At 40.3% G+C, this 24,827-nt stretch overlaps 1 protein-coding gene across 5 annotated transcripts; it reads right to left on the minus strand.

Annotated features, from left to right (window-relative positions):
* Positions 1–4,136: 4,136 nt before the first annotated feature.
* On the minus strand, positions 4,137–23,595 carry SLC19A3 (solute carrier family 19 member 3). 5 transcript variants are annotated; one of them, XM_081052367.1, is made up of 6 exons: positions 23,460–23,595; positions 11,352–11,503; positions 9,328–10,156; positions 7,527–7,719; positions 6,086–6,227; positions 4,137–5,305 (listed from the first exon to the last, which is right to left on the minus strand). In XM_081052367.1, the coding sequence occupies exons 2-6, from the start codon at positions 11,499–11,501 to the stop codon at positions 5,180–5,182; spliced, it is 1,440 nt and encodes a 479-aa protein (XP_080908493.1). In that variant the 5' UTR covers positions 11,502–11,503; positions 23,460–23,595; the 3' UTR covers positions 4,137–5,179. The 5 variants fall into 5 exon arrangements, with proteins under 5 accessions (XP_080908493.1, XP_080908492.1, XP_080908490.1 ...); XM_081052366.1 differs by having other exon boundaries at positions 23,371–23,595; XM_081052364.1 differs by having other exon boundaries at positions 22,949–23,530.
* Between the last annotated feature and the right edge of the window lie 1,232 nt (positions 23,596–24,827).

Consider the following 24,827-nt stretch of genomic DNA (forward strand, 5'->3'; position numbering starts at 1 on the left):
CAGTTAAGTAAAGCTGGTCTGGGCTTCCCTTTGGGGTCTTGAAAGTGAGAGAAGGGAGAATGTTGGCCAGCAAACAAGGGGACTAACAAGGCAAATGTGGAACTCTGTACTCTGCTTCCGTGGGGCAGCTACAGTCAGCCACAGTCTCAAAGCCTGTCTATAGGACAGAGAGGCTACCATGTGCCACAAATCATGACTGGGCAATGAAGCAAGCCTCTTCATGCCACCATCCTCAGCAATCAGAAAGGAGAAAGCCAGGGTTCCATTACCACTGATTAATGAAACTTCTACCTTTGCAGGGAGAAAATGGATTTGTCCTTGCATTCAAAATACATCACCGCTGTTCTATCAGCAACTTCTTGGAGAAGCTCAGTTTTGGGACTTTATCAGTACCTAATTTTGTTAGTGACCACAAGACCAGTCACATGCCAACTATTTCACTAGCTTCATATTTTAATCTTGCGCCGTGGGTCTTTCCCAAAGCCACTATTTTCTTCCTGGACCATCTAATTGGGTTACAGTTTTAAAAGTCCACACACTTGCCTTTTTCCTCTATGACATTTTACTTTAATTCTAATGACATTTCTTTAATTCCAAAGTTGGTTGCATTTCTCCCACGCCCTGTCATTTTTTTTTTTTTAAATAAAGTCTCTCTAAGATCTCTAATTTAGTCTCTTGGGATTAAGGTTCAGACATCTGCCTCCTTTGACTGCAATGATTGATGTTCCGATTCCTTTCGTTACATCACTTCCAACCTGTTCTTGAGCCACCTCCTTCCAGATGTCTGTAGCTGGCTGCAGGCCAGCATTCTTCTCTCCATAAGCAGGTGTAACTCACAGGGCTAGACATTGGCCAGTCAGCACTGTGGATTCCATATAATGACCCCGAAGCCCACATATCTTCTTAGATTAGGTCAGGTATCCTCACAATTGTTTTTGAAAGATGCAAAAGGGAAATGACATCCATAAAGGAAACAAAGAAGACAGTGTGGCCCAAGATTCTCATTTTGTGCGTAGTGGAGGGAACACAATGGAGACCTGCTCCTCAAATACCCTAAACATTTGCTTTAGGTAATTTTAGTCTCCTTTTACCCCTCAAGATTCATCCCTTATCTTTCTGAGTGTTCCTGCCTTTGGTAGAGAAACTCAAATGCAATATCTCAAATAATTGTGGACAGAGACAAATTCCCCAATATTTTCCCCCCTCTTCCCTCCCCTTTTAAATTCCAAACATCTAAAAGAGCTAAGCTAGTGTTACCGTTGACTCAAAGGGTCCTCTTACCTGTGCGCATCCAAGCCAAAAAAAAAAAAGTCATGAGCAGGAGTTTGCAGCAAAGACAGTGAATGTTTATTTTAGGAGTTGGCGCCAAGCCCAGAGACACAGGTGAGCTATTGCTCTCCAAAACCTGGCTCCCCAATGGCCTCTACTGGCCAGGCTATATAAGGGAACAATCATTAATCATGGTTACTATAGGAGCTGGGGTCACGGGCTCTGCTGATTGGTGGGGGCTAAGGCAGGGAGCAACTGATCATGGCTTCAGCTCCTGGTGTCAGTCATGGCCTGGTTTGTTCTGGTGTCCAGGGAATGCGTCCGTGGGGTCGTTCTGCTGTCAGGAGTCTGGAGCTGAAACATAACTGAGGCCAACGTGTTATCGTTGTTTGACTGAAACCTAATTCTAGCTTGAGGCTTGGTTACTGTATCTTGCTCATGGTTGATGGGCCTGAAGCTTTATTCTTAAGTGAGTTTGATGTTGACCAGATCTTGATGACCTGAGGTCTTAATGATTAAAAGGAGTGAACATACAGTATGTGAACAGGCAGGAGGATCTGGGGAAAGGACACTAGTGAGTTATAGTTCTATCAGGATAAACAAAGCTGGCTTGGATTAAAGCAGAATGCTTGCTAAAGAAATGAAGTTCATGTGCAGTTACACTAGTGATAAGAAATTCGTAAATTGTCAAAACTTCCCACGTGATTTTGGTGATGATGTTTTACACCTTTCTTCATAACCCACCATTTCCCAGTGTCCCCAGAATAAAGTTTGACTATAAAATTACAGATTGGGGGTTGAGGATAGGGTCCATGAAAATTGGATAATGAAAATGGAAATTTAAGTGTTTAGTTGACTTTCATATGCTTACAAATAAATTTAGTATATGTGCTGCTAAAGCGAGCACAATACATTTATAATTTATTCTTTAATGTTAAAGCAGGAAGAAACAACCCTGTAAATTTAGATAAAGCCAGCATGTGCTGTTTTAATCTGGGCCAGGATCAGATGGAACAGAAGCTGATGCAATGGGAAGTAAAGAGAGTTGTTTAATTTCTATTTCTCTGCTGCAAAGAGGAAAAAATGGAGGGTGTTTTTTCCTAAGCCTTCTGATTAAATATAAGGCAATTGCAGAACCCAGAACAATGCTTCTTATCAAGCACTTCAATTAATTATCAATAAAAGGTTTTACTTTAGATAGAAACTCCTTGAGGGCAATTCAATATTTTCAACCTTATGCAGATTGTCTTCTCAAAATCTCTAATTTTGCCATTCGTGCGTGGTTTCCAAAACTCAAACATGTGCCCTGCTGTGTCATCAGGCAGTACCACGAGGTATTTGAAATTGTGACTGTCCTGAGAAAATGCTAATAATGTGGTTTCTGAATCAAAACTTGGGCAGCTCAAGAAAACCTATAAGCCTGGACACCTCATATTTAGAGAAATAATTATTAGTAGTAATATTAGCCAAGCTTTACCAAGCCCTTACTATGTACTGGGCACTCTTGGGTACTTGACACACATTTTAAGCCATTTAATCCTCACAACAATCCAACGCAACAAGACCATTCTTGTCCCCATTTTATAGGGGAGAAAATGGTGGCACAAAAACATTAAGGAACTTTCCCCAAGTCATACAATGTGCAGGTACTGGAAGCTGGGAAGATTGATTGGAAAATCTGATATCTTACTTGTCAGTGCCTTCTAGAAAAGTTGCACAAACAAAACAACCCCTTTCCTCCGAAGCTCCATCAAAACACCATAGCAAACCATCCTATTCCCTCTTCTGTCACTGAGGAAGACAGGAGGCAGGCCAATTGAACGAGCTACCTTTTCTGAGTTCTGCCTGTTTTATTCCTTTCTGGAGGAAATTCTGACTTCTGCTTCTCCTGCTACCAGCTTCTGAGTCCTTTTGAGCCACCTCCGTCCACTGCCCAACTGTTAGGGCAGAGTCTAGGCATGAAAGCATGCACCCTGTTGAAGCCAACCTTTTTTGGAAAGCCACACAAATACGTGATCTTGGATTCAGTTTTTTCTGGTAATATAGGTACCTGGAGAAAAATTGTAAGCCAGCATCTTCCCCAGACTTATATGATCAAAGGAACCTAATTCAGAATTTTAAAATAATTTTTTGCTGAGTGGCTGGAAAAGACTCCCATAGAGCCTGCTACCCAAGGTAGATATCACCTGAATAACATCCTCCCAGGTGATGCATTTTCTTGCTTCTTGTTAATTTTCCAAATAAAATTTGGAACAACCCTTACTAGATCTGAAAAAAAAAAGCATATTGTATTTTTTCTCTGGGATAAGATTTAACTTATAAATTTATTTAGAAAGCCTGATGTCTTTATATATTTTTTCTTCCTAACCATGAACAAGGTAAGCTTTTACATGTTTAGGTGTTATTTTGTAATCTTCAAAGATATTTTCAGGCATATTCATATATGTCTTACACATTTATTAAATTATTAAATGTAATTATGCTTATTTTTGTCCTATTTGGATATTTTACTAAATGGTTGTATCATGAAACCTGTTGCTTTCTGTATACTTTTGACACTAGTCTCTCCATTTTTAGTCTCTTCGGTGTATACTTGTAGCCTCTGGGGTAGTGATAGTTTTGCCTCCTTTTCAATTTTTGACTTCTCATTTTTTGGCTTGTCTAATTGTGTTGGCTACTACCTCTAGTACAGTAAGTTAAATGAAAAGGATAACAGTGGTCATCCTTTCCTTGCTTTGATGTAAGTAGGAATGCCATTAGTAGTCACCACTAAGTAAGGCTGGTTTTGGGGTTTTTTGTTTTTTGTTTTTCAGTCCAGTAATTGAATTTTGGGATTTGGATAAAAGTATGTTTGAAACACAAATCTTGAATCAGCATTCTTTATTCCCAGTGGTAGGCTGCTCAATGAGACCTCTATTGAAGTTTCAAAGGACAGACAAGCTCTGAAAATTTTCAGCACACTTCATCAAAAAATTAGAAAGGCTCTTTAATATTTTTGCACACATTACTTTATTTAGCACAATCTCTGCCATTTAAAAATTAAGTGTTATTTTTTTTCCCCATCTGTGTTTTTTTATTTACGAATACTTGTAGAAACCCCTGGAAATTTCTACTTAAGTTTTTTGTTTTAGACAGATATCACACTGACACAGCACTAAAACACCTGTGTGAGCAGGAGAAAGCTCATTGCCTTTCCTAGGGCCACTGGGAATGGATATAAATGTCATTCTGTGGACACACAGGCGTGTCTGGAGCTATTCCTGAGGTAGAATTTCAACAACAAAGCTCAGCAGACCACAAAAATGAAAAATAACCATGAAAAAATTAAATGGTGATACGAAATAAAAGCTAGTGAATAATACTATGTTATCAGGATTGAAGAGGAGTCCTTAGAAATGGGACCAAACTTTGCAATTCTCTCAGAGAACCATAAGTTATACAGAAATATGCTTAATGGAAGAAGAAGGACAATGGCTCATGTGACAAAAAATGCCCAATGGATTGCCTGATAAAACATATCAAAGCCAAGCAAAAGGGTCAGTCCAGTTAGTATTTCTGCTCACAGATGGGGAACATGAACTCCAGGATGGCTGGTTTGTTGCCATGCCATTTGTGTGTCACTGCAAGTGATCAAAATCAGAATTTTCACTGGGCTCACCAGCATGGGTTGTTCAGTTGAGATAATGGGCCCTGTCGACCGTATTCAGTTCAGCTGGGCATTATCATTTAAAGCTCAGATTTCGTTGTGGTTTTGAAAAGGTTCGTTGGAATCCAGGCTTGTGAAAAGTGTCAATTTATGGCACTCACTGACTGTGACCAGCACAGTCCTCACTCAGAGGCTGAGGTGGCTGACGTAAGATTAGAGCTTGGTTCCTGTGATGATACTCCTTGGTCCCTCTGGGTGTGGCCCTTATGGATTCTGACTTATAGCAGAGCTTGGCACTTTCTTTTGGCATTTGGCTGAGTAGATGATGTATGTGCTTCTCATAAGGAAAATTCCAGCAATGACAGTAAAATAACTTCCGTAAACTAAAAACTGTAGAAAAACAAATAGAATTAATTACACACATACACAAAATCTCACCCTCTCTGTCATTGATAATACCTAGTGATGCTGTTGATTTGCTTGGATTTTGGGGTAACTGAGATCCCAAATGTCTCTTAATATGAGACATTTAAATTCACACAATACTTTCTTCTCTCATTTTAGAAGAACCAGCTATGAAAGTATAAACAATGTTGTTGCTAAGAGTGTGGGCTCTGGAGCCAGGGTTGCTTCGGTTCAAATCCTAGCTAACACCACCAATAGTGAAAAAATACTAAATCCCACTGATTTATGTGTGAAGGATAGCACAATGTGTTGTCTCCAAGAATAAATTTTAGTCATTGAGGTCACTTATCTGCCTTATATCCCCCCCCCCTTTCCCCCAGATCCATTGTAAAATATGGGATTGGGCTAATTTTAAGTGCCTCAGTGGAGTAGGACCAGAGCTCTGCAGCCACGTACCCCTCCCTAATTGAAATCTCAGTAAACCTTGGAAATGGATGGTGGGAGGGGGAGGCGACATGGGGCCACAATGACATGTCTTGCCTGATGTTTTAGGAGCCAAAGGTAAATGCTGACCTATTGTGATTAATGCTTGAACCTACTTGGTGTGTGATAATATGATAATTAAAGAGTTGCTTATTTTAAAATTTGCCTAGCCAAGGAATTCAACAAATTTAAATATTGGCAGTGGTGAGGTTGAAAAAACCTTTCCGATTACCTAGTTATTCTATATTCCCGCCACCTATAAACAGAAGTATTGCAGCTTACCTGAATGCTGACTGGCAGGTTAAGCCCTCTCTGATCTACTACGATGACAGTTATAATGGTCTGAATCACCAGGGCAACGAAGGTGTTGATTCCAAACACCAGGGCATAACGTTCCACGCTCAGATTAATGGCGATCTGAAATCTATCATTAAACATTGAGTACGTTTTTAACAAGAACATTCGTGAGATTCTTATCTTTAAAAGACGGAAACAAAAGAGAAAGCAGTCTGCCAGATGGAAACAGGGTATTGGGAGGTGTCGGTGAACCTGTGATTAATTTTTAATAATTATATAGTTTGAAATATCAAAAAGCACTTAAAGACTGGCAAATATTATTTAGAACTCTTCCTTGAAATGCAGGTAAAAGGCTTTTGGGTTCTGAATACCCTTACAATGAAAAGAAAGAATGTAATCCTACCTTAACAAGATGCTCACATTAAAAAAAGAAACTCAAGAAATGAGTTTGATTCATTACACTGACACATTTCAGTGAAAAAAATAAACTTGCTAACAAGTTTCATCTCTTTCCTTTCATAATCTTTTCCCAGAGTGTTTATATTTCTGTTTTGCCAAACGCTTATAAAATATTTTTCACTAATTAGAAAAGAAAACTTGACAAAGCTTTGGTCTCTATCTTTTTTATGTGATTTTAAATTCAAATGTTTCCTTTCATTTTTGGTTAATACTAAAGCACATTTCTTATAGCCAGCTTTCTTTGCACTTAGATATGGAACCAAATGTTTTTTTTTAAATCTCTGGAATTCAGTTCTTACAATTTTTGCATCTACTTTTTTCAGTATCCAACTTTTTATAACTTGCTGAGAATATTTTGTTTCACTCGTCAAGTATATGCCTGGAATTACTCAAGCAGCCAAATGAAATCAGGGATGAAATCTAAACCTAATCCTTCAAAATCAGATTGTACCACACTCTGTTATGGTAAATTGTTTGAAATGAAAAGTCACGACCTAGCAATGTTTCACTGTTCTTGGTTTACAGAACTTTCTTCCCTTGATGTTTGCGCTTAGTAATATTCAGAGGGCAAATAGTTAAGTGAAAACATGTCTTAATTGTATCTAATTTAATGTAAAGTACCTCGGTTTTCGAACGTCTCCGTTGGCGAACATTTTGGTTTCTAAACGCCGTAAACCCAGAGTTAAATGCTTTTGTTTTCGAACATGCCTTGGAAGTAGAACATGTCACGTGGCTTCTGCGGAGTGCAAGATCCTGAGGCCTAGCTGTCGGCTGTTTTCGAGCGTTTCAGAACTCAGAGCAGTTTTCTGGAATGGATTACGTTAAAAAACCGAGGTACCACTGTAGTCAACATTTAATACTGCAATTGACTAAAATCCTTCTGAAGTTCTCAAAGGTACTATAAGACTATGGAAAAGAGAATATAGTTTCATTTCAGGAGTGGAAAGAAATGGTTGGTAATACTTACACTGCTATGGTTATGAGAAGCATATAGCCAGCCTTGAATATCAAATAGCCAGCGTAACATGCCCAAATGTCGGTCGTGTAGTGCATGAGAAATAGGGCACCTGCATTGACCACTGAGAAGATGGCCAGAGCCATCTCTCCCAGAAGTTCCCAGTTGACCTTCACATAACCCACTGCAAAGGCAGCCACGGCCCCTGACAAAGAAACATTGAGGAAGATCAACATGGTGACTTTGCACGTAGGAAATACCAACACGCTCTCTTAAAAACTCAGGTCTCAGGGAATTCTAATAGATGAATATATTGCTTTCACAATTTGTGAAAATAGTGTGACCCACCGAAATGTGAATTTATTCTTTTCTCAACCATGTTTTCCTTTGGCTTCTCTCTTTACTTCCTACTCTTTCAATCATTTAGTTGTCACTATTTTAATTAGTATCAACTACATGCCAAGCAATGTACTATTTTAATTAGTATCAACTACATGCCAAGCAATGTACGAGGCAGAGGGGCCACAAAGATTCCTAACCAGCAGAGGGGGGAGAAATGAGACATAAACCCAGTCATTTAATACAACACGCTAAGAGCGGGGTCAGAAAAGTATGAAACAAGTGCTCTGGGAGTACACCTGGCCTGTCCATATTTGTCTTTCTTGATTGTTTTTCACAGTAAGTGTTTTTCAGTGATGGGTAACAGATGTGTTGTCCTAGGTAGTAAGATTTAGTCTTCATTATTAATCTTGATTACTCTTCATTTCAACTCTAGTCTCTATCTTAATATCTTCAAGAATCTGGCCTAATTTACCTGAGGTTTTGGGTGGACAGATCAATGCTGATTTATAGAATTTAAAAGATTGAATAATTGACAGTAATTAGGGTTAGTAATTATGGTTCTCTTTAACAAAATGAAAAGTATTTATGTTTCAAATTACTCCATGAGATCTAGGAAAGAACTATGACTGCAAAGGAAATAAAATGATTTTTCTCCCTAGAATTTGGAATGTAGGAGAAATAATTTCAGTGAACCCATTCCAGCATAGTCGTGGTTTCCAGGATTTAAACTGAAGTCTCCCAAAAGGGAGACAATAATAAACAGACACCACATGAGTTTTCTGAAAGTTTTTGTAAATGAGAGTGTGGAAATCTCCTGCTTCCTAGAAAATATCTTCAAAGTCTCATTTGACATTTAAGTTTCCATTTACCAGAATATAAATATTTATTGTAGAGTAAACTTCAAAGGCAGATTTCCCTCTGGTATTAGAATCCTGACTCTCACATATTTTCCACTCCTCATTTAAATCACATAAGAAATCGACTTTTGAACATTTTTGGCGTATAGCCTAGACTTGCTAAAGGTGGGCGCTAGCTAAATCAAATTCTTTATTAACCGAAGCTCTTCTAGTGATAATTTAGAAGGCTTACTAGTTCACTTTATTTTCTAAAATAATAGAAACTCCTACTTATATTCAAGATGTGTATTTGCCTTTTGACAGTAAAAACAATTTTGGAAGAACAGGGGCCATTATTAACACTTCCTGATGATGAAATGGAATCTTAGGAATTTGGCGAGAATTTAATTGTCTAATGTTCAGTCAGTCCTGAGCTCTTAAGTGACCTGTAGCTGTAACACATTAAATACAAGGGTCATGTTCCTCTTTTCCTTTCCCAGTGCCTTCCATTCCTAAAAAAGATTAATATGCCCTCTGAACAGAGCTAATTTATCACCCTGGAGGAGTATAACAACTGGAGAAATGAAATTACTGGGGGTAGCCCATCAAAGGAAGATCAATCAATGTTTACTTGCCTCCAAAGGTTGCGATAGCTTCTACTGCCCCATTATAGATGAAAGAATTTTGGGAGGGTGCCTTGTAATCCCACAGGATTTGTACATAGTTCAAAACCTGGTTAAAACCTGCTGTGGAAAGAGCCCACCACAGGGACCAGTAAAAAAGACGCTTTGAAGAATAGCACTCTTTCAAATCTTGGAACCACTGCACAAAAACTCTTAAAGCTACATTTTTTGGCTTTGGGCCGCTCCAATGGCTATCATCCAGGTTCCCCGAAGGGGTGGGTATTTCTGAGGTGGGTTTCTCCTCATCGCAGCCTGGTGTTTCGTCCAACTGACGTTCCTCTAACACTGCATTTGTGCTCGATGGCTTCTGTATGTCTTTGCTGGGTTTTGCATGAAAAAACATGCTTTTCTTGGGCATTGGTAGAAAAAGTGAGAAAAGGAAGGCCACGGAGACAGAAGCCAAGGATATGACATTGAGGTAAAAGTACGATAATTGGGCCAGGGACACCAAGAGCTGGGCCAGCACCGCGGCCGCCGTGTAGGCCACCAGCGTGATACTCCTGCAGTAACCGCTCACTTTCTGATAGTGCTCTGGGCTGACCACGCTGTATATGTACGCGTAGTAGGCCACCTCGGTGGCTGTGACCATCCCATAGAAGAACTCCACAGCCTGCATGGCTTGCACTCCTTGGCCAAACAAGAGCAGCAGCCAGGTGATGATGAAGCTAATCCCTTGTATGATGATGACTGGTTTGTAGCGGACGTAATCGGTGAGGACAAACACGGGGAGCAGCAGCACCAGGTAAGAGTATGTCCACACGGGAAAGATCTCATTGGTCATCTGTGGAGTTGAAAAATGGATTGTGTGACCTGGAAGCCCCAGGAAATGAAAAGGGTGCCTTTTTCAGACATGTGAATTACTAAGGTACGTGTAGCCTGCCCAATATCAAATTGTGTATCCAATCGGGTCGAATATTCTTCATATTATGAAAAAGTACAAGAGAAACTGATTTTCAAGAAAGCCACTAGGAAAAGAGAGCTCCACTGCCAGTATATATATATATATATATGTGTATATACATATGTGTATATACATATGTGTGTGTGTGTGTGTGTGTGTGTGTATATATATATATATATATATATATATATATATATATATATATATATATATTTTTTTTTTTAAGGTTGGTCCATTAACTCATTCATAGTGGTCCCAGAAGTAGAGCCAAGTGGACTCACTGGCTGATTCTGGTCCTGTATCTATTGTTTTGCCGTAATCGTGACATACTTCTATCTGGGAAACTTTGAAACAGAGTTGTTCATAAATGATTTTACATCACAGCAAAAGCTTGCCTTTCTGTCTGTCCTTGCCATCTCATCACCAAATAAACCAGCGTCAATTAGCCTTTCTCCCTGAAGCCATGCCCTCTGGAGTGTTTTCATAGCTCTGGCTGGAGACTGTAGTACCAGCCCAGGGTAATTCTCCAGTGCAGGTTAGTCCATTTTCTTGCTGCACTTGTTATAAAAAGAGAGGTAGATCTTTTAATTAAGAGAATTTGACCTTCTGAGGAAGATAAAGCTAGGAGATAAAGCCGTCAATGTCTCATATGCTGGTAGACAGTTTTTCAGAATTGAGTAACTATTTTAAAGAAATGCAACAATTCTTTATCAGAATCTGCTTATATGTTATCAGCTTGAAAGTTGACTAGAATTAGATCCAGTGCCTGGCAGCAATTTTATTTTGGGATTAGTATAATACAATCAATGGGGACCTGAAAGGTTCCTGGAAGGTAAGACTAATGTTAGAACTCTATAAAATGTTTAGTACACCTGCAATGTGTTTTGGTTTCCCATTTTTGCAAGGGTGATGGAGTAGTTTGAACAGTTCTATTAAATAGCAAATACCATGCAAATGAGGTTCAATGAGGTCAGTCTGTTAATCTTATTTCAAGTTGAACGAAGCCCTATTCATGACCTTGTTGGAGTCCTGTAAAAATTGAATCACATTAAGACATATATGAATATTAACTTACCTCTGTACTGGTCAGGTTTTTATCTGGTCCAGATAAATATGGGATAAGGAAGGGTTCTGAGGGTCTCATCATAGAAAAAAATCCAAATAAGCAGAGGATGACAGTGGGATAGAGCCAGGAATGGCTCGGCGAAGTCTGGACACAATCCATGGCTGATCAAATAGAAACAAATCCAAAGTTAACTGATGTTTACTCTTTCGGGCATCTTGGATGTAATGAAAAACTGATTTTTTTCTAAATGTTTTATGAAAGTTTCATCCATATGCATTGCAGTTGAAATGGAAAGGTGAATGATGAATAACTGCTCTTGAATATTCCATAGGTGAGCCAGTCAATACCCCCCCTCGCCCCCCCAGTCAATGAACCTCTTATTCATTATGGCTAGGGGTAGAGTCACATTTTAGTGTTCTCCATCACAAACTGATAATGAGTAGCTACTAATAAATGGTAAACAATGGGCCAATGAATGCTTGAGAGTAAGTAAAACAGCTGGTGAATTATTATTACTGGCATACATGTGGTAGGTAAGGTCAAACCCAAAAGAACATGGATTGAGTTGATTAGGCCTATTATTACTTGCCCATTCTAGTTTGCATAGTGACTCCAAAATCTTTAACACACTGAGGGCATGTAACATATATCTTTTTCTTAGATTGTCCCTTACCCAGTATTATGCTTGACACATAATAGACATCCAAGATATTTTTGTTAGACCGAAATTCTTCAATCTTCTTAGAATTTATAATACTTCAGTTAAAAAAAAATTAAACCAATAAAGATCAGACTTGCCATCTCTTCCACATCTCCTCCCCTTTTCCATACTGGTGCTACATTGGGAATGGAAGGCATCTTTTCTTAGATATTGATTCCATTTTTCTTTATGACTGAGCCATTTCTTATGTAAGTCTACAGTTTCACACTAAAGTGGGGCAGGTAGCTACTTAATAGTTCATACTTATTTCCGAACCCAGAAACAAAATTGCTTGAAATTCAAACTTCAGACAAAAAATTCAATGGAGGACCTCATTTGTCACCGCACAGAAAAACAAAACAAAACAAAAGCAAAACAAAACAAAGCAAAACAAAACAAAAACCCTCATTTTATGGTGGCTCTATCTGAGAACACCTTGCTTTTTCATGTGGGCTACAATATGTACAGGGAAATTCACTCATTCCTCCATATTTTAGACCAAGCTTTACTTGATGAAGCTTACACATTTTTGGAGCTTTTGGATGTAGTTAAGTTCTCTGAGCCAATTTATAGGAAAGAAAGTAACCTGCTCTGAGTATGATGCTTTTCTGTATATTATGTCATTAAATCCTCTTAACAACTGTAAAATATATATTATTTCCCCAAATTCCCAGGTGAGTATATGGGCAATCCAAGATGTCCAACAACTGGCTTCAAACCACAGGGCCAATTTGAATTCAGCTTTCCTTCATTCCCCTCAGCATCCTTTCAACTGTTACCCTTGGCCTCATCCTGGTGGCCCTTCTTCCTGGCTGCTGGTATTAACCTCATGACAACTTCTCCCCACAGTGAGGGAAGAAAGTGTTTTTACAAACATAGTCATCCTAATACACAGAGCTTCCAGGAGCAATTTTAGTTTAAAAGTAGGCCAGAGAGAAGGATGATATTCACTCCAGGAGAGCAAGTCATCTGGGTGGAATTCCAGGTATCCAGGGGGAGGAACTTTGCTAGGGGCTAGGGAGATGACAGGGCCTCCTGGGTCACACACCAGGGCTGCCACCCACACTACTCTTTCACAAGGTGGCCACTGAGAACCGCCGAGTTCCTCCTTTAAGTTGAACAGGTAAACATTGTTTCTGTTTCTGTCAACAAAATCCTTGATAAAGCAATACAATGGAAACTGAATTTGGAACTAGATGACAGCAATTGTGAGGGGTGCTGACGATGTGAAAATTTTGTCAAGGGCCTCTTGGAGTTGACTGCTCTCTATCTCCTCCCTCAGCCGGATACAAGGGGTGTATCTGCCTGAGTCGTTGCTGGGGTCTCCTGGGGCCTTCTTTCTTTGTGAGAGATATTCGTATAGGAAAAGCTGTCCTGGGTAGGCAAACTGAAGCGTGGCCATCTTTCAAAGGGTAGTCTTAATTGGGTGGCATCTGGGACTCTACATCTAGAATGTTCTCTCCATCTATGCTGATTATTTACTAACTCCAGGTCATCACGTTCTCCATGCATCTCAGACACCTAGCACTATGCCCATGCTCCCCGGACTTTTGTAACGGTCCCCTAGATTATCAATCTGTTCATCTCTTTGCTGTTCTAATACTGTTGCCCAGTGGAATTCAGATGGGAAGGTCAGGCAGAAAAAGACAGTATATGCCCCACTTGAGTGTAAGCAGGAGGGCATGGCTTTTTGTCTATTTGGACCACTGCTGGATTCCTAGTGCCTTGAAGAGCACACAGTAGGTCTTGTGAAAGGAAGGGGACAAAAGTCAAACCTCACCACTGAGGGCCAGTAAAGCTCTGTCTGGGTTTCCTGAGTGAACTTTTTGGCTGCATCAGGTAAAGGCCAGGCAGTCCTCAATTCTACAAATGTCTTGCAGTTCTGTAAAATGGGATGACAATGCTAACTGCACGTGTGGCCTTTTTGTGAACAGAGTGCCTTGACACTTGGAAAGCATGCTGTACCATGTGGCACATAGAATTGCTGCTCAGACACATGTCATTCTCTTCCCTTTACTCTCTTCATGTTGGAGGACCTTGTTAAGTGATTTTAGCTTATCAAGGAGAGAGAATGAGGGAGGGTGTCTGACCTTAGCTGAAAACAACTGAGAAACATCTGGGGGGCTCATCCTGTACCTTAGGATACTGGGCCTCATTTCCTCACTCCTTTTTTTCAGCTCCCTCCTCACAGAAACAGACACAAGCTAGTTTTTCTGCCAGAGGAAATGACAGAAGGCATTTAACCAAACCTTAGCAGGAGTCCTTTAACCTGGAAGGACTGGGCAGAGCAGCTGGAGTTTCCGGGTTTGTTAGTAGCAGGCCCTTTCAGAGACCATGCCTCTCCTGGTGGCTATTCTTTGGCCTTCAGCGCCACAGCCCCTGTCACTGCCTGCTGGGAGACTTCTGAGACGCTCAGATGCTAAAGTCTGGGTTCTTTCACCTCCCCCACCCTAAGGTACCTTGCTCAGCTCTTGCCTCACTGCATAACCCTTTCCAGCCCTGGCCCATCAACATAGACCTGTGTGAAGTTGGCTTGCACATCAGAATCACCTGCAAGCGTGGTAAAAATATGGATTCCTGGGCTCCACCCTTAAAGTGGGATTCAGTAGGTACAGGAGGCCCAGGAATCTGCATTTATATACACAGAGTGATTCCGACACAGGAAACTCAAGGACCACTGTCTCTTATCCATCCACTGAGCTGGTTGGCCCCAGATGACCCTTTGGCTCCATGCCACAGCCTTGGATTTAACAGGGTGGTGGGGGAAGTAGATAGTAATCATGTAGGGAGCTTTTTCCAAGCTCCATGTACACCTGCAACTGTGCAATTCCTGTCTGGCCCCCCAGGATCTAGACAGTCCAGGATAGGTGGAAAAACCCTCAGGTGATTCTGATGTTTCAAATATGCCTCTCACACCACCCTGCCTTCACACTGTCCTTCACAGGCACACATCAGGCCCTGTTTGTGACCCATTCTGTCCCATCCAACCTAAACTGCATGTCCAATGGCATCCCTAGAGTGCGTGTTAGTACTGAATAAAATCCCTGGTCTGGCTCTTTCAGTCACCACAGCACACAGGTATCTGAAATCCTCCAGCCCAGCACGATCTTGCACCCACCCTCTGAAGGTACTGACCTTTTCCCTTACATAAAGCCTGCAACTTACGTAGGTAAAATGATAACAACCTCCCAGCTATTATTTACTTAGCTCCTGCTTTACACCAAGCATTGTGCTAATTGCTTTATATACTTGCCTCTAATCCTTAGAGCAATCCTAATTAAACGCGCATGTATATATTATATATTTCTATATAATTATATATTTTATGGTATATAATATATAATTCTATTTATATAAATTATAGTATATGTTTGTTGTAGTTAATATTATATAATTATATTATATATACAATGTCCTCAATTTTTCAGACATGGGAACTGAGCCTCATGGCCACTCAGCTAAGAAAGGTTAAATCTGGGTTTGGGGTCAGGTCTGTTGGTGTTAAGTTGCCATCTTCCTTCTACTCTGATAGGTAGATGCCTCCTACCACGGCATCAACATTTTCCTGCCAGCTACCCCCAAAGGCACTGTCAGTGTGGGGCCTGGGATTCTAACCGAACAACCTGGGTCCTGCCCAAATCACTCTCGCCTCGTGGAGACACCTATGGTTAATAGTCTCATGATGCTTGCAAGTACTGGTCGCCATCTTTTGTTTTTCTCTTATCACTGAGGAGATGCTGCTCTTTTCTGTCATCCTGACTATAACGACGATCATCAAATTACTTATGCAATCTTTTTCCATAATTTTTCCACTTGGAAAATTATTTCAAATTTTCTGTGACTATTTTGTGGCCTAACAGAGGAGGCGGTATGGTTCTTCTTTAATTGATGGGGAATCTGAAGGCCAGAGGAAATAAGATTTGTGCCAGTTTTCACATTGAACCAATATCAGAGCCTGAACTAGGACTCAGTTTTTTAAAATTCGAAGTTCAGTAATCTTTCCTCTTACAAATGCCAGTTTATTTTAGAGTAGTGTTTTTCAGACTGTGATGTCAAAAAAATTAGTGCATTGCAAACAGGATTTTAGAATATTGCAGAGAAAAATATTAAATATCAGAGCACATTGCATAATTAAGCTTTTTTCCCCCTGAAACTTTTGTTTGGGTTATCAATATATAAATATACATAGATGATCGCACTGTCCATTATTTCTCACTGGGGGACACAATCACTGGGTTAGAAGTTGCAGAGGCAAGATAGGACTAAATATCTATTTATGTCCATCAGAAGCACACCTGTTACCATCCTCGAAGAACACAAGCTTGTTTGAAAGGACCACAGCTTTCAAGGCAAAGCACCCTTCTGAAACAGACTGCTCTGTTGTACATTTTCCATTTATCTTTCCACTTTGGCCTCATAATATTTTCCTCCTCCGGAAGACAACTCTAAGCTTGCCTTCACTTTAGTGAATTTAACTGGAAGGCATGAATTGGACTGATATTTTGAGTTGACATTTCTGAAAGCAAGGTGTTTCATCTTTCCCCTTTCTTGCTTTCCAAATGAGATAAATCCTTTTAACAGTTGGGCCTGTGGCAGTAATTCTCACGTATTATTCATATGCTCCATCAAACATTTTTACAAAGGTGCAAGAACATTATGTGGGTGGTAGGTGAAAAGAAAAAAGAAAGAACATTCTCCAAACAAAGTCAGCCTGTCAGGCTATCATGACTTGGCACCTACAGGGAAGGTGCCAGAAGTCACAGGAGAACCTGAACAAATCAGCTACTCCTTCTAGCAGAGACTTAGAGTCGCTAAATCTACTCCAGAGCACACCTTGGTGGGAATGGACAGGAGAGCTCTAGCTGGCAACAGCTGATGGAGGAAACCAGCACTGAGCATTAGGTCTGTTTTGCTCCTGAGCCATGGTGGCCCCGGCAGGTGGCAGCCTCCCTGGTCCACCCACCCAGCAAGCCAGAGCCCCCACCTCTGACCCCGCTGTACCTTCTGCACACATGTACAGCACATCACGTAGGCCTTGGGGATAAATGGCCCCATACACTGTTGGGATGGCCAGTCAGCCTGCGTGACTTTGAATGAGCCCCGGGCCACCCACACCTTTGCATAGGAAGTGACCCATCTAAATGACTTTGGAAATGATGTGTTCCTTTCTCTTTTTTGCTGGTAGTGGATAATGATTATTTTTCATTATAATCACAGCTATTCCACCAGGGACCCTTCAATATTTTACTGTTAAGTCTCCAGCTTCTCTCAATCTCTAATGTGGGTCCAGTTCTAGAAGTCCACATATTTTTACTGCTGCTTCCCTTTCTTCAGTACATGTGGAGGTGCTGACGGCCTTCTTCAAAATAATCCCCTTGTTAGCCTATTAAACCTGATTTCACTTTAAGGTGCTTACAGATTTTTTTTTCACCTCCCACACAATTTAAGATTTACTTGTCTTTCAACTATGATCAAGTTGGGCTGAGGTGGCTTCCTCACTATTTTTGTTTTCCAATGCCTTGGAAAAATTTCCTTTTATGCGACTTTTTACAGGTTTTTAGTCTCTTGGTATCAGAGTTCAATTTCTCCTTTCTCTTTTATTCCAATTATGTGTTACCAAGTTATTGGACTGACTTTTTCCACGTTTATTGTTCTTTAACCACATCCTTCATTCTTTCCAACTGGCTTCAGGCCAATGTTCTTTTCTACATGAATATGCATAGCTTTAATAATAAACATAAGTGTTTCCCTAATTTATAATATCATCTCTGAAATGCTCACTTTTCTTATATTGACTGCAAGGTAAGTTCATTTGACATCATAATTCTGTGGTATAGGAAAAAGGTAATTTTTCTTTAAATGGGAGACAAAAACATGTCTTTGTTGCCAGGATCCCAATCGCAGTGAGTTGCAAGGTAAACTTGGAACTCACATTTCCGGTTCCTGAAGCATAAAGCCCTTCACTTTGCTGTATTTCCTTTAGCTAAGTATTAACTTGCAGAGTTATCGTGAACTAAGCCTTTTCCTTGTCTACATAAAATTTTTCACAGATTGTTCATGTACGCTCTGGGGAACCATAATGGGCTTAAGACAATTTAGATCTTATTTAAATTTCGATACAGACAGTGTCCTATTTCCTAATCCATTGGCTATTTGTGTGTACTCGAGTAAGTGTACCCATATAAAAACTCTATGGCCACAGATATGTCTAAATATGTATTTCCATTTGCACAAGATTAGCAACTGTTAAACAGCAAGTGCTGTAGAAACTGGCACACATACTTGGGGCCTTCCTAGCTAAAGAGGATTATAGTTGATCAGGTTCCTCCACCCACTCCCAGAAGATAGGATTCTGCTCCCAGAGCCAAAGCATTCAGAGCTGTGGGGCTCCCTGAGGCAGGGAACAAGACATCCTGGTCAAAGCAAACCTGGTTTTGCAAGAGGTCCTCACAACAGAAAGCCTGGATTATAAGGGATTAGGTCAGCGGAAAGGAATCATTTTATCAAAGCCTCTTCCATGCTTGGTTAGCAGATACTGCCAGAATTAACCAACATGCTAATAATTTAGAAGAAACTATCTAGAAGCCCCAGTCTCCATCCAATTCACGTCCACCCCACCCTACTAATCATTCCAGTCATTTCAGAGAGGGTGCTGGGCAAGGCGGCTGTCTCTGAGAAGTGTGCTGGCCTAATTTTCACATTATCCCCCAGAACCTTTACTGCAGTCAAAACACCTATCTCAAATAGCAGAAAAATAGACTTACAGTTTAAAATAATCATGAATCGCACAGACTCTAAATTCTAAAGGACTTGGGCAGCTGTGTACTCCCCAAAGCTCAATGCCTTTTTAAAAGTAGAGTTAGGGGTCAATATTTGTTACATCCTCCACTCCCATCCCCCCCTCCAAAAAAAGTGCTCACATTTGGAGTTTTCAACACTGCCAGAGCCAAGCCCCTCACTGGACATAAGCAATCCAAAACTGGATTACTGAAAACGGAAATATTTCCTTTTTGCTGATCTCAGAGTACAACAACTAGTTACGCCTTCTAATCTGCTCATTACTGAAATAGAAGAGACTGTAACTTTGAGGAAAATATCCAAAGAAAGCAGAGAGCTGCAGTCTGTCTGAGTCAAGGCAGGCTGGTGCTGGAGGAAGGCTGGGAAGGCTTTCAGAGACCTGCTTTATCACTTGTGCTCTGTTGCACAATCAGGACTGTAAGGGGGTCCCCCAATTTCTGGTGAGCTATTGTATTTTAGCTGTGACTTCATCTTTCTTAAAGTTCATTTTACTGATCTCTACCTTGCTCGATACACAAAAACTAATTTGATGAAACAAACTATAGTAACATAGAGTCCCCCATCTAGAAGAACGCAGAACTTTCTGACCAAGAGATCAGCAAATATTTTATTGAAATGCCAAAAAGGACTACACTTAAAAGAAAAACCATGATAACTGGATTTAATCAAAACATTGTATCTGCTCATGAAAAGATACCATTAAGAAGCTGGAAAAGAGGGTCACAGAGAACTCTTCACAAGAACACTCCACTAGAATACCCAAATATAAAAAGACTAGCACTGCAAAGGTTGGCAAAGGATTAAAGCAACTAAATTTGCATACACTGCTTGTGTAAAATGGTACCAACTCTGGAAAATTTGGCTATCTACACAAGAAGGTTCATGTCTTCATAAAAGTGAAACAATGGGAAGCGACTGAAAAGTAGGTGAAATGGTGAACGAGTAAATAATATTGCATATTTAAGCAACTAATACTGATTTAAATAGTAATAAAAAGGAATGAACTATTGCAAAAATTGGGGTGACCATCGAAAAGATTATGCTGTGCCAAAGAATCCAGACACAAACTGTATGAGTCCATTAATACATATAAAGTCCTAAAACAAGCAGAACTAACCTCTAGGGATAAAAATTGGATCAGTGCTGGCCTGGGGTGGGAGACGGGAGGCATAGTGTGCAATAAAGCACAAGGAAACTTTTTGGGGTGATGAAAACATTCTGTATCTCAATTGTGGCGGTGGTTACAAGCTTGCAATTTGTCAAAACTAATTTACTATACACTTATAATGTGCATTTTATTATATGTAAACTATACCTTAATAAAGATGATTTGAAAAAAAAAAGGAACGAATCATTGGTACATGAAACAAAACAAGACTCTCAAACATTATGCTGTATAAAGAGAATCCAGACACAAAAAGGAAATCCTGTATGATTCCACTGCTGATAGAAATCAGGACAGTGGTCATCTCGGAGGTGGCGGTCGGTGGGAACTGACTGAAAAGGGGCATGAGGGAAATTTCTGGGGTGACGAAATATACTATATCTTGATGGGATATAGTTACATAGGTGTAAAGAATTATAAACACTCAAGCTTAAAATCTATACTTTATGATGAATTTCAATTATACCTCAATTAAAAAACACATCTCCCCCCTTTCCCCTTCAAAGCATTTTACTGTGTAGGACTCTCCACTGCCCTGGATTGTTTCTGTTGCTGCAACGACTAAAGTCTTTTCAAACTCCACGTCAGGACAAAGCTTCAATTTAATCTGAAAACAGAATAGCATCTTTGAAATTGGGTCTGTTTTGGAGACTTTGGAATGGAAACAGTGCCCATAAATCAAAGTGAGGACAGGCCAAAAAACTTTAACTCTGGCCACACATAACGTTCTTTAAAATAATACAGGCAGAATCAGAGTTACCTGTTCCTTCCGTGCTCTGAGATTATTTCTTTTTAGAACCAAGTCCAGTTTCCTGCCTTCACTTCTGTTCCTCCCTGCTGACTGCCTCTTAGAGTCCCAGTCACAATGTCCCTTCTTCTCATTGGACTCTGGAGGCCTCCTTTTCAGAACTCAGCTGTCAAGAGCAACGGCTTGATTCACCAAAGCCCAACCACTTTTGATGGTTTTATTATTCACTGGAACCCACCCTCTTCCGCAGTCACTTTCTTTGGCACCCCTTTAAACAAAATAGACAACCAGACTCAAATCTTTCTGAAACACAGATGATTAGGGAGGTAAAAATGTCAAAAACACTTCCCCCTGAGTGTTCTCACTAAAATAATCTAATTTAGTTTTCTCTAGAATTTTGTATTAGTGACTTAGATCTCAGAAAACCACAGAGTAGCCCCATCTCCTACCACCCACTCATAATCCTTTGTGTATCCCCCCAAAAAACAAAACACAATAGAAAACCGTGGACTCTTCACTGAAATGAAGCACTCCACACAACTTCAAAAGGTGTGCATTAGGGCCAGATATTCAGTCTGCACACCCGAATAGTTCTGCTTTTGGTCAAAACCATTGCAAGAGTAGATACAAATCATCTTCAAAATATGTAACACTTCGAATTCCATTTTATCACATATACCATCATTTTTTTTTTACTTGCGTGAAACATTTGCTGATGAATTAGTCATCCCTCCCAAACTGTTTATTCTCTGTATGTCTATGATTAGATCAACCTAGTCTCAGTTGCATCTGGAGAAATATATCTATGAGAACCATAAAACTGGTGGATAACCTAGGCAGAAGTCACCCCACCACATCTAGCCACTGAGATGCAGTGTGGGTATCTGCTCAAACACATGTGGTGGGTGTGGAAGGTAGAGACAAAGTGGTCCTTCAAGGAAAACTATGCATTCTTTGAGCTATTTTACAACTTTGTGAATTGTAGTTAACTGATAACAATGTGAAATAATTCTAATAATATTTTAATAATAATAATTTGCATGGTCTATAGCCATGCAAATGAGTTCGATCCAATGAAGCAACCACCCTCTTCTTGCCCATATGGAAAACCAGTTTTGCCTGCATTTCAACATTCCTGACTTATAAATGTCCTCATTCTTTGGATTCTCCTTTGATTGGTTGTAACATCCTTACCAGTTTCCTTATTAATGAGTTAGTAAAACCTTTAATAAGTTTATATCTGTATATAAAAAAGATATATATTTTTATATCTGAGAATCATGACCTTATCCTTTTCCCAAAATTATCTTAACACTTGTAACCATTCACCATGCCTCCAGCCTGTCCAAATGACCTCCAATTTATTCCTCTGAATCTAAATGATTTGCCTATAATTGTTAAATTACCAAATCAGTTTTAATATTTTGACATCTCACTGCAGACCTTACCAGACTTAGGCTTGTCTGTTTTTTTTTTTTTTTTCTCCAGGTTTGGGTTTTCTGTGGCCAGTGTGGTCCAGTGGAAAGAGCATGACTTTGGAGTTTGATGTGCATGTTGCTCCTCCCTCACTCCTGTTTGTGGCATGTACCTAATCTCTCCAAGCCTGGAATGTGGATAATTTTATTATTATTACACCCACCTCACAAGGCTGTCTCACGCAAAGCTCAGTTTGGTTCTCTGCACATATTAGGTGCTCAATAGAGCTTCCTTCCCATCTCCCTCCAGTAAGCACACATTGCAATTCCAACCAAAATGAACACAGCTGGGCACTCAGAGTTGGGAGTAATTTCAGAAAGGTAAATCATTCACAGTAAATAATTTCACCTAAACTGTTACGGGGCAACAAGCCAAATAAATTCATCATAGAATATTTATGCTTGAATTGCATTTACCATTCCCCGACCTTGAGTAACCACTGTTGGTTTATAACTAAATTAACGACTGGACAAAATTAGTGTTTTTGTCCATTTCAGCTACTACTAAGGCAGTTTGAAGAGAAAGACATGTGGAATTTAGTTATGTTTTGGTCTAAACTCTATACCTTAATTAAAACACACCTTTTGCCTTAGGAGACACTAATGTGCTCAGAGAGGGGTAGGAGGAGTTTTAGAAGACATGGTTTCTTTCACCCTTTCCAAACTGTAAGCACTGCAACAAGCTCAAACCTTTTGCCAATTTACGACAGCAACACTGACCTGACCAATAATTGTTGCGCATGTCGTCTGACGAATTAGGTATCCTTCCCAGTACGGCTGTGCTTTCTTTTAGTTTCCAGTAGTTCTCCTTCAAAGGCCCCTTTCTATCTTCGCACTGGGACTAGTTGGCGAGTCTTGGGTGGGGATTTAGAATTCTGTGCTAAGGTTTCTTTTCAGTGAACATGAATGGAACCATGGGGGATGCTGGCCCTTTACCAGAATCTTACACGTAATTCACCAGCTTTTCCAGCAGGATGAAAGTGAGAAGTCCAGGCACACCGACTTGGGCGAGTCTGAGTACGGTGGGAGGTAGGAGAGCCCCAGCGCAGCCTCACGAGGAAGCTCGCCCTCGCGGTCCCCTCCTGGACGCAAAATCCAGGCTGGTCCCAACCCGCCCACGGCAACGCAGGTACCCGCCCTACCTGCGCTCCGGAAACGGGGCAAGGGGGAGTGCTGCGGCCCAGAGGTGATGCGATTTCTTCAATTCATTCACCTTCGGAGCTACTCTTACCGATAGGAGGGGTTTTCTGCTCTCCAAACCGCTTATCTCGGGATCACAAGCCCTGGGCCCTTCGCTCATCCCCTCACGCGAAGCCCAGCGCTGAAGGTAGGGGTGGCGGCGGGACGGAGCCCGGACGCCCCGCCCCAGGTCTTGTGGAGCCAGTGACCGGAGTCCAGAACCTTTAAACTGGAGGCGGCAATCCGCAGTCTGCGCAAACACCAACTCCAGGCCCGAAAGGAACAACTTGAAGTAATATCACTGGTACCCAATAGCAACGTAATAAAGCAGGGTGGACTGAATGCAGTGTCGCTCTAGTAATAAATATGTCAATAAGTCCTTTCTTATAAATCCATTTATTTCTCCCAAAGACTTGTGAGAGAGGAACAGCTATGATCCCCATTCTGCATATGAAGAAAGTGAGACAGAGGGAAATAAGGCTAATAAATAGAGAAGCCTGGATTTGTTGTTGTGGCATTCTGGCGCCAGTGTCAATGTTTATAATTACCCTTTTTTGCTTTTTTTTTTTTTTTAAGGTGGAGGGATGGAGTGTTTTCCTGGCTTTCAGAATTTTGATACAAATAGGTCATATATTAAGTACTTTTTATTAAGCAGAAGTTAAAAAAAAGCATTCTAAAATTCTCATTGTTTGAAATGGAATTAAAAAAACCAAAACAAAACCCTTTTTCTGTTAATCTGTTGGTGGAAATGGAAATCCCTCCCCAAAGATAAAATACTGCTTGGTGACAGAGGGTTGCTAATGGGAATTAAATTGATTAAAATAACCCCAGGTGTCTTGGGTCACTGTCTTAATGGTGTGGATTTTCTATTCTCACCTACCTATGATTTGAGGAAAGTCTGCCTATAAATAACCAAGATGCACCTGGGGAGTGGGAGTACCCTTGTACTTAAGAAATTTTCTTAAAAGTTTGAGGGTGTCATGATTTTCTCTATACCTCTCGCCAAGAGACAACCTCAATTTAGACCTTTAGAAGTTTACTTCTGTGTTTCTCTGATATTTCATAGACGTAGTCTAAACTAGAGAGAGAAAGAGATGATGAGGAATTCATTCATTCATAGAAATGTAAAGATATTTGCTGATGAGTTGACATGAGGCCTAAATTTGGTTCCATATGATCCAGTGGGAGTGATATGGAAGATCCCCCTCCCTATAAAAATTTTAAGTCTCCTCAATATAGAAATTTTAAGTCGCCTTTTCCCTAGTTTCTTAGCTCCTTAGCTGATTTTAATCACTCTTCTAATCAGTTTCTAAATCCTAAAGATTGCTCCTAGCCTAAATCACAGAATGTCTCTCACCCCTGCCTAATAACTACTTAAAAGCCTGTGAATTATAATCCTTGTAGCCCAACATTCCCCCAA

The sequence above is a fragment of the Rhinolophus hipposideros genome (assembly GCF_964194185.1).
Source record: "Rhinolophus hipposideros genome assembly, chromosome: 6".
In the NCBI taxonomy this organism is placed as follows: Eukaryota; Metazoa; Chordata; class Mammalia; order Chiroptera; family Rhinolophidae; genus Rhinolophus; species Rhinolophus hipposideros.

What these genes read in the sequence shown, in the direction of transcription:
- SLC19A3 (XM_081052363.1), bottom strand. Translation starts at nt 22,337, where the DNA reads ATGCCACAAACAGGAGTGAGGGAGGAGCAACATGCACATCAAACTCCA. An exon ending in AACAGACAAGCCTAAGTCTG is followed by an intron (nt 11,504 to 22,201) that starts GTAAGGTCTGCA and finishes CTATTTGATCAG; the next exon opens with CCATGGATTGTGTCCAGACT. An exon ending in AAAACCTGACCAGTACAGAG is followed by an intron (nt 10,157 to 11,351) that starts GTAAGTTAATAT and finishes TCAACTCCACAG; the next exon opens with ATGACCAATGAGATCTTTCC.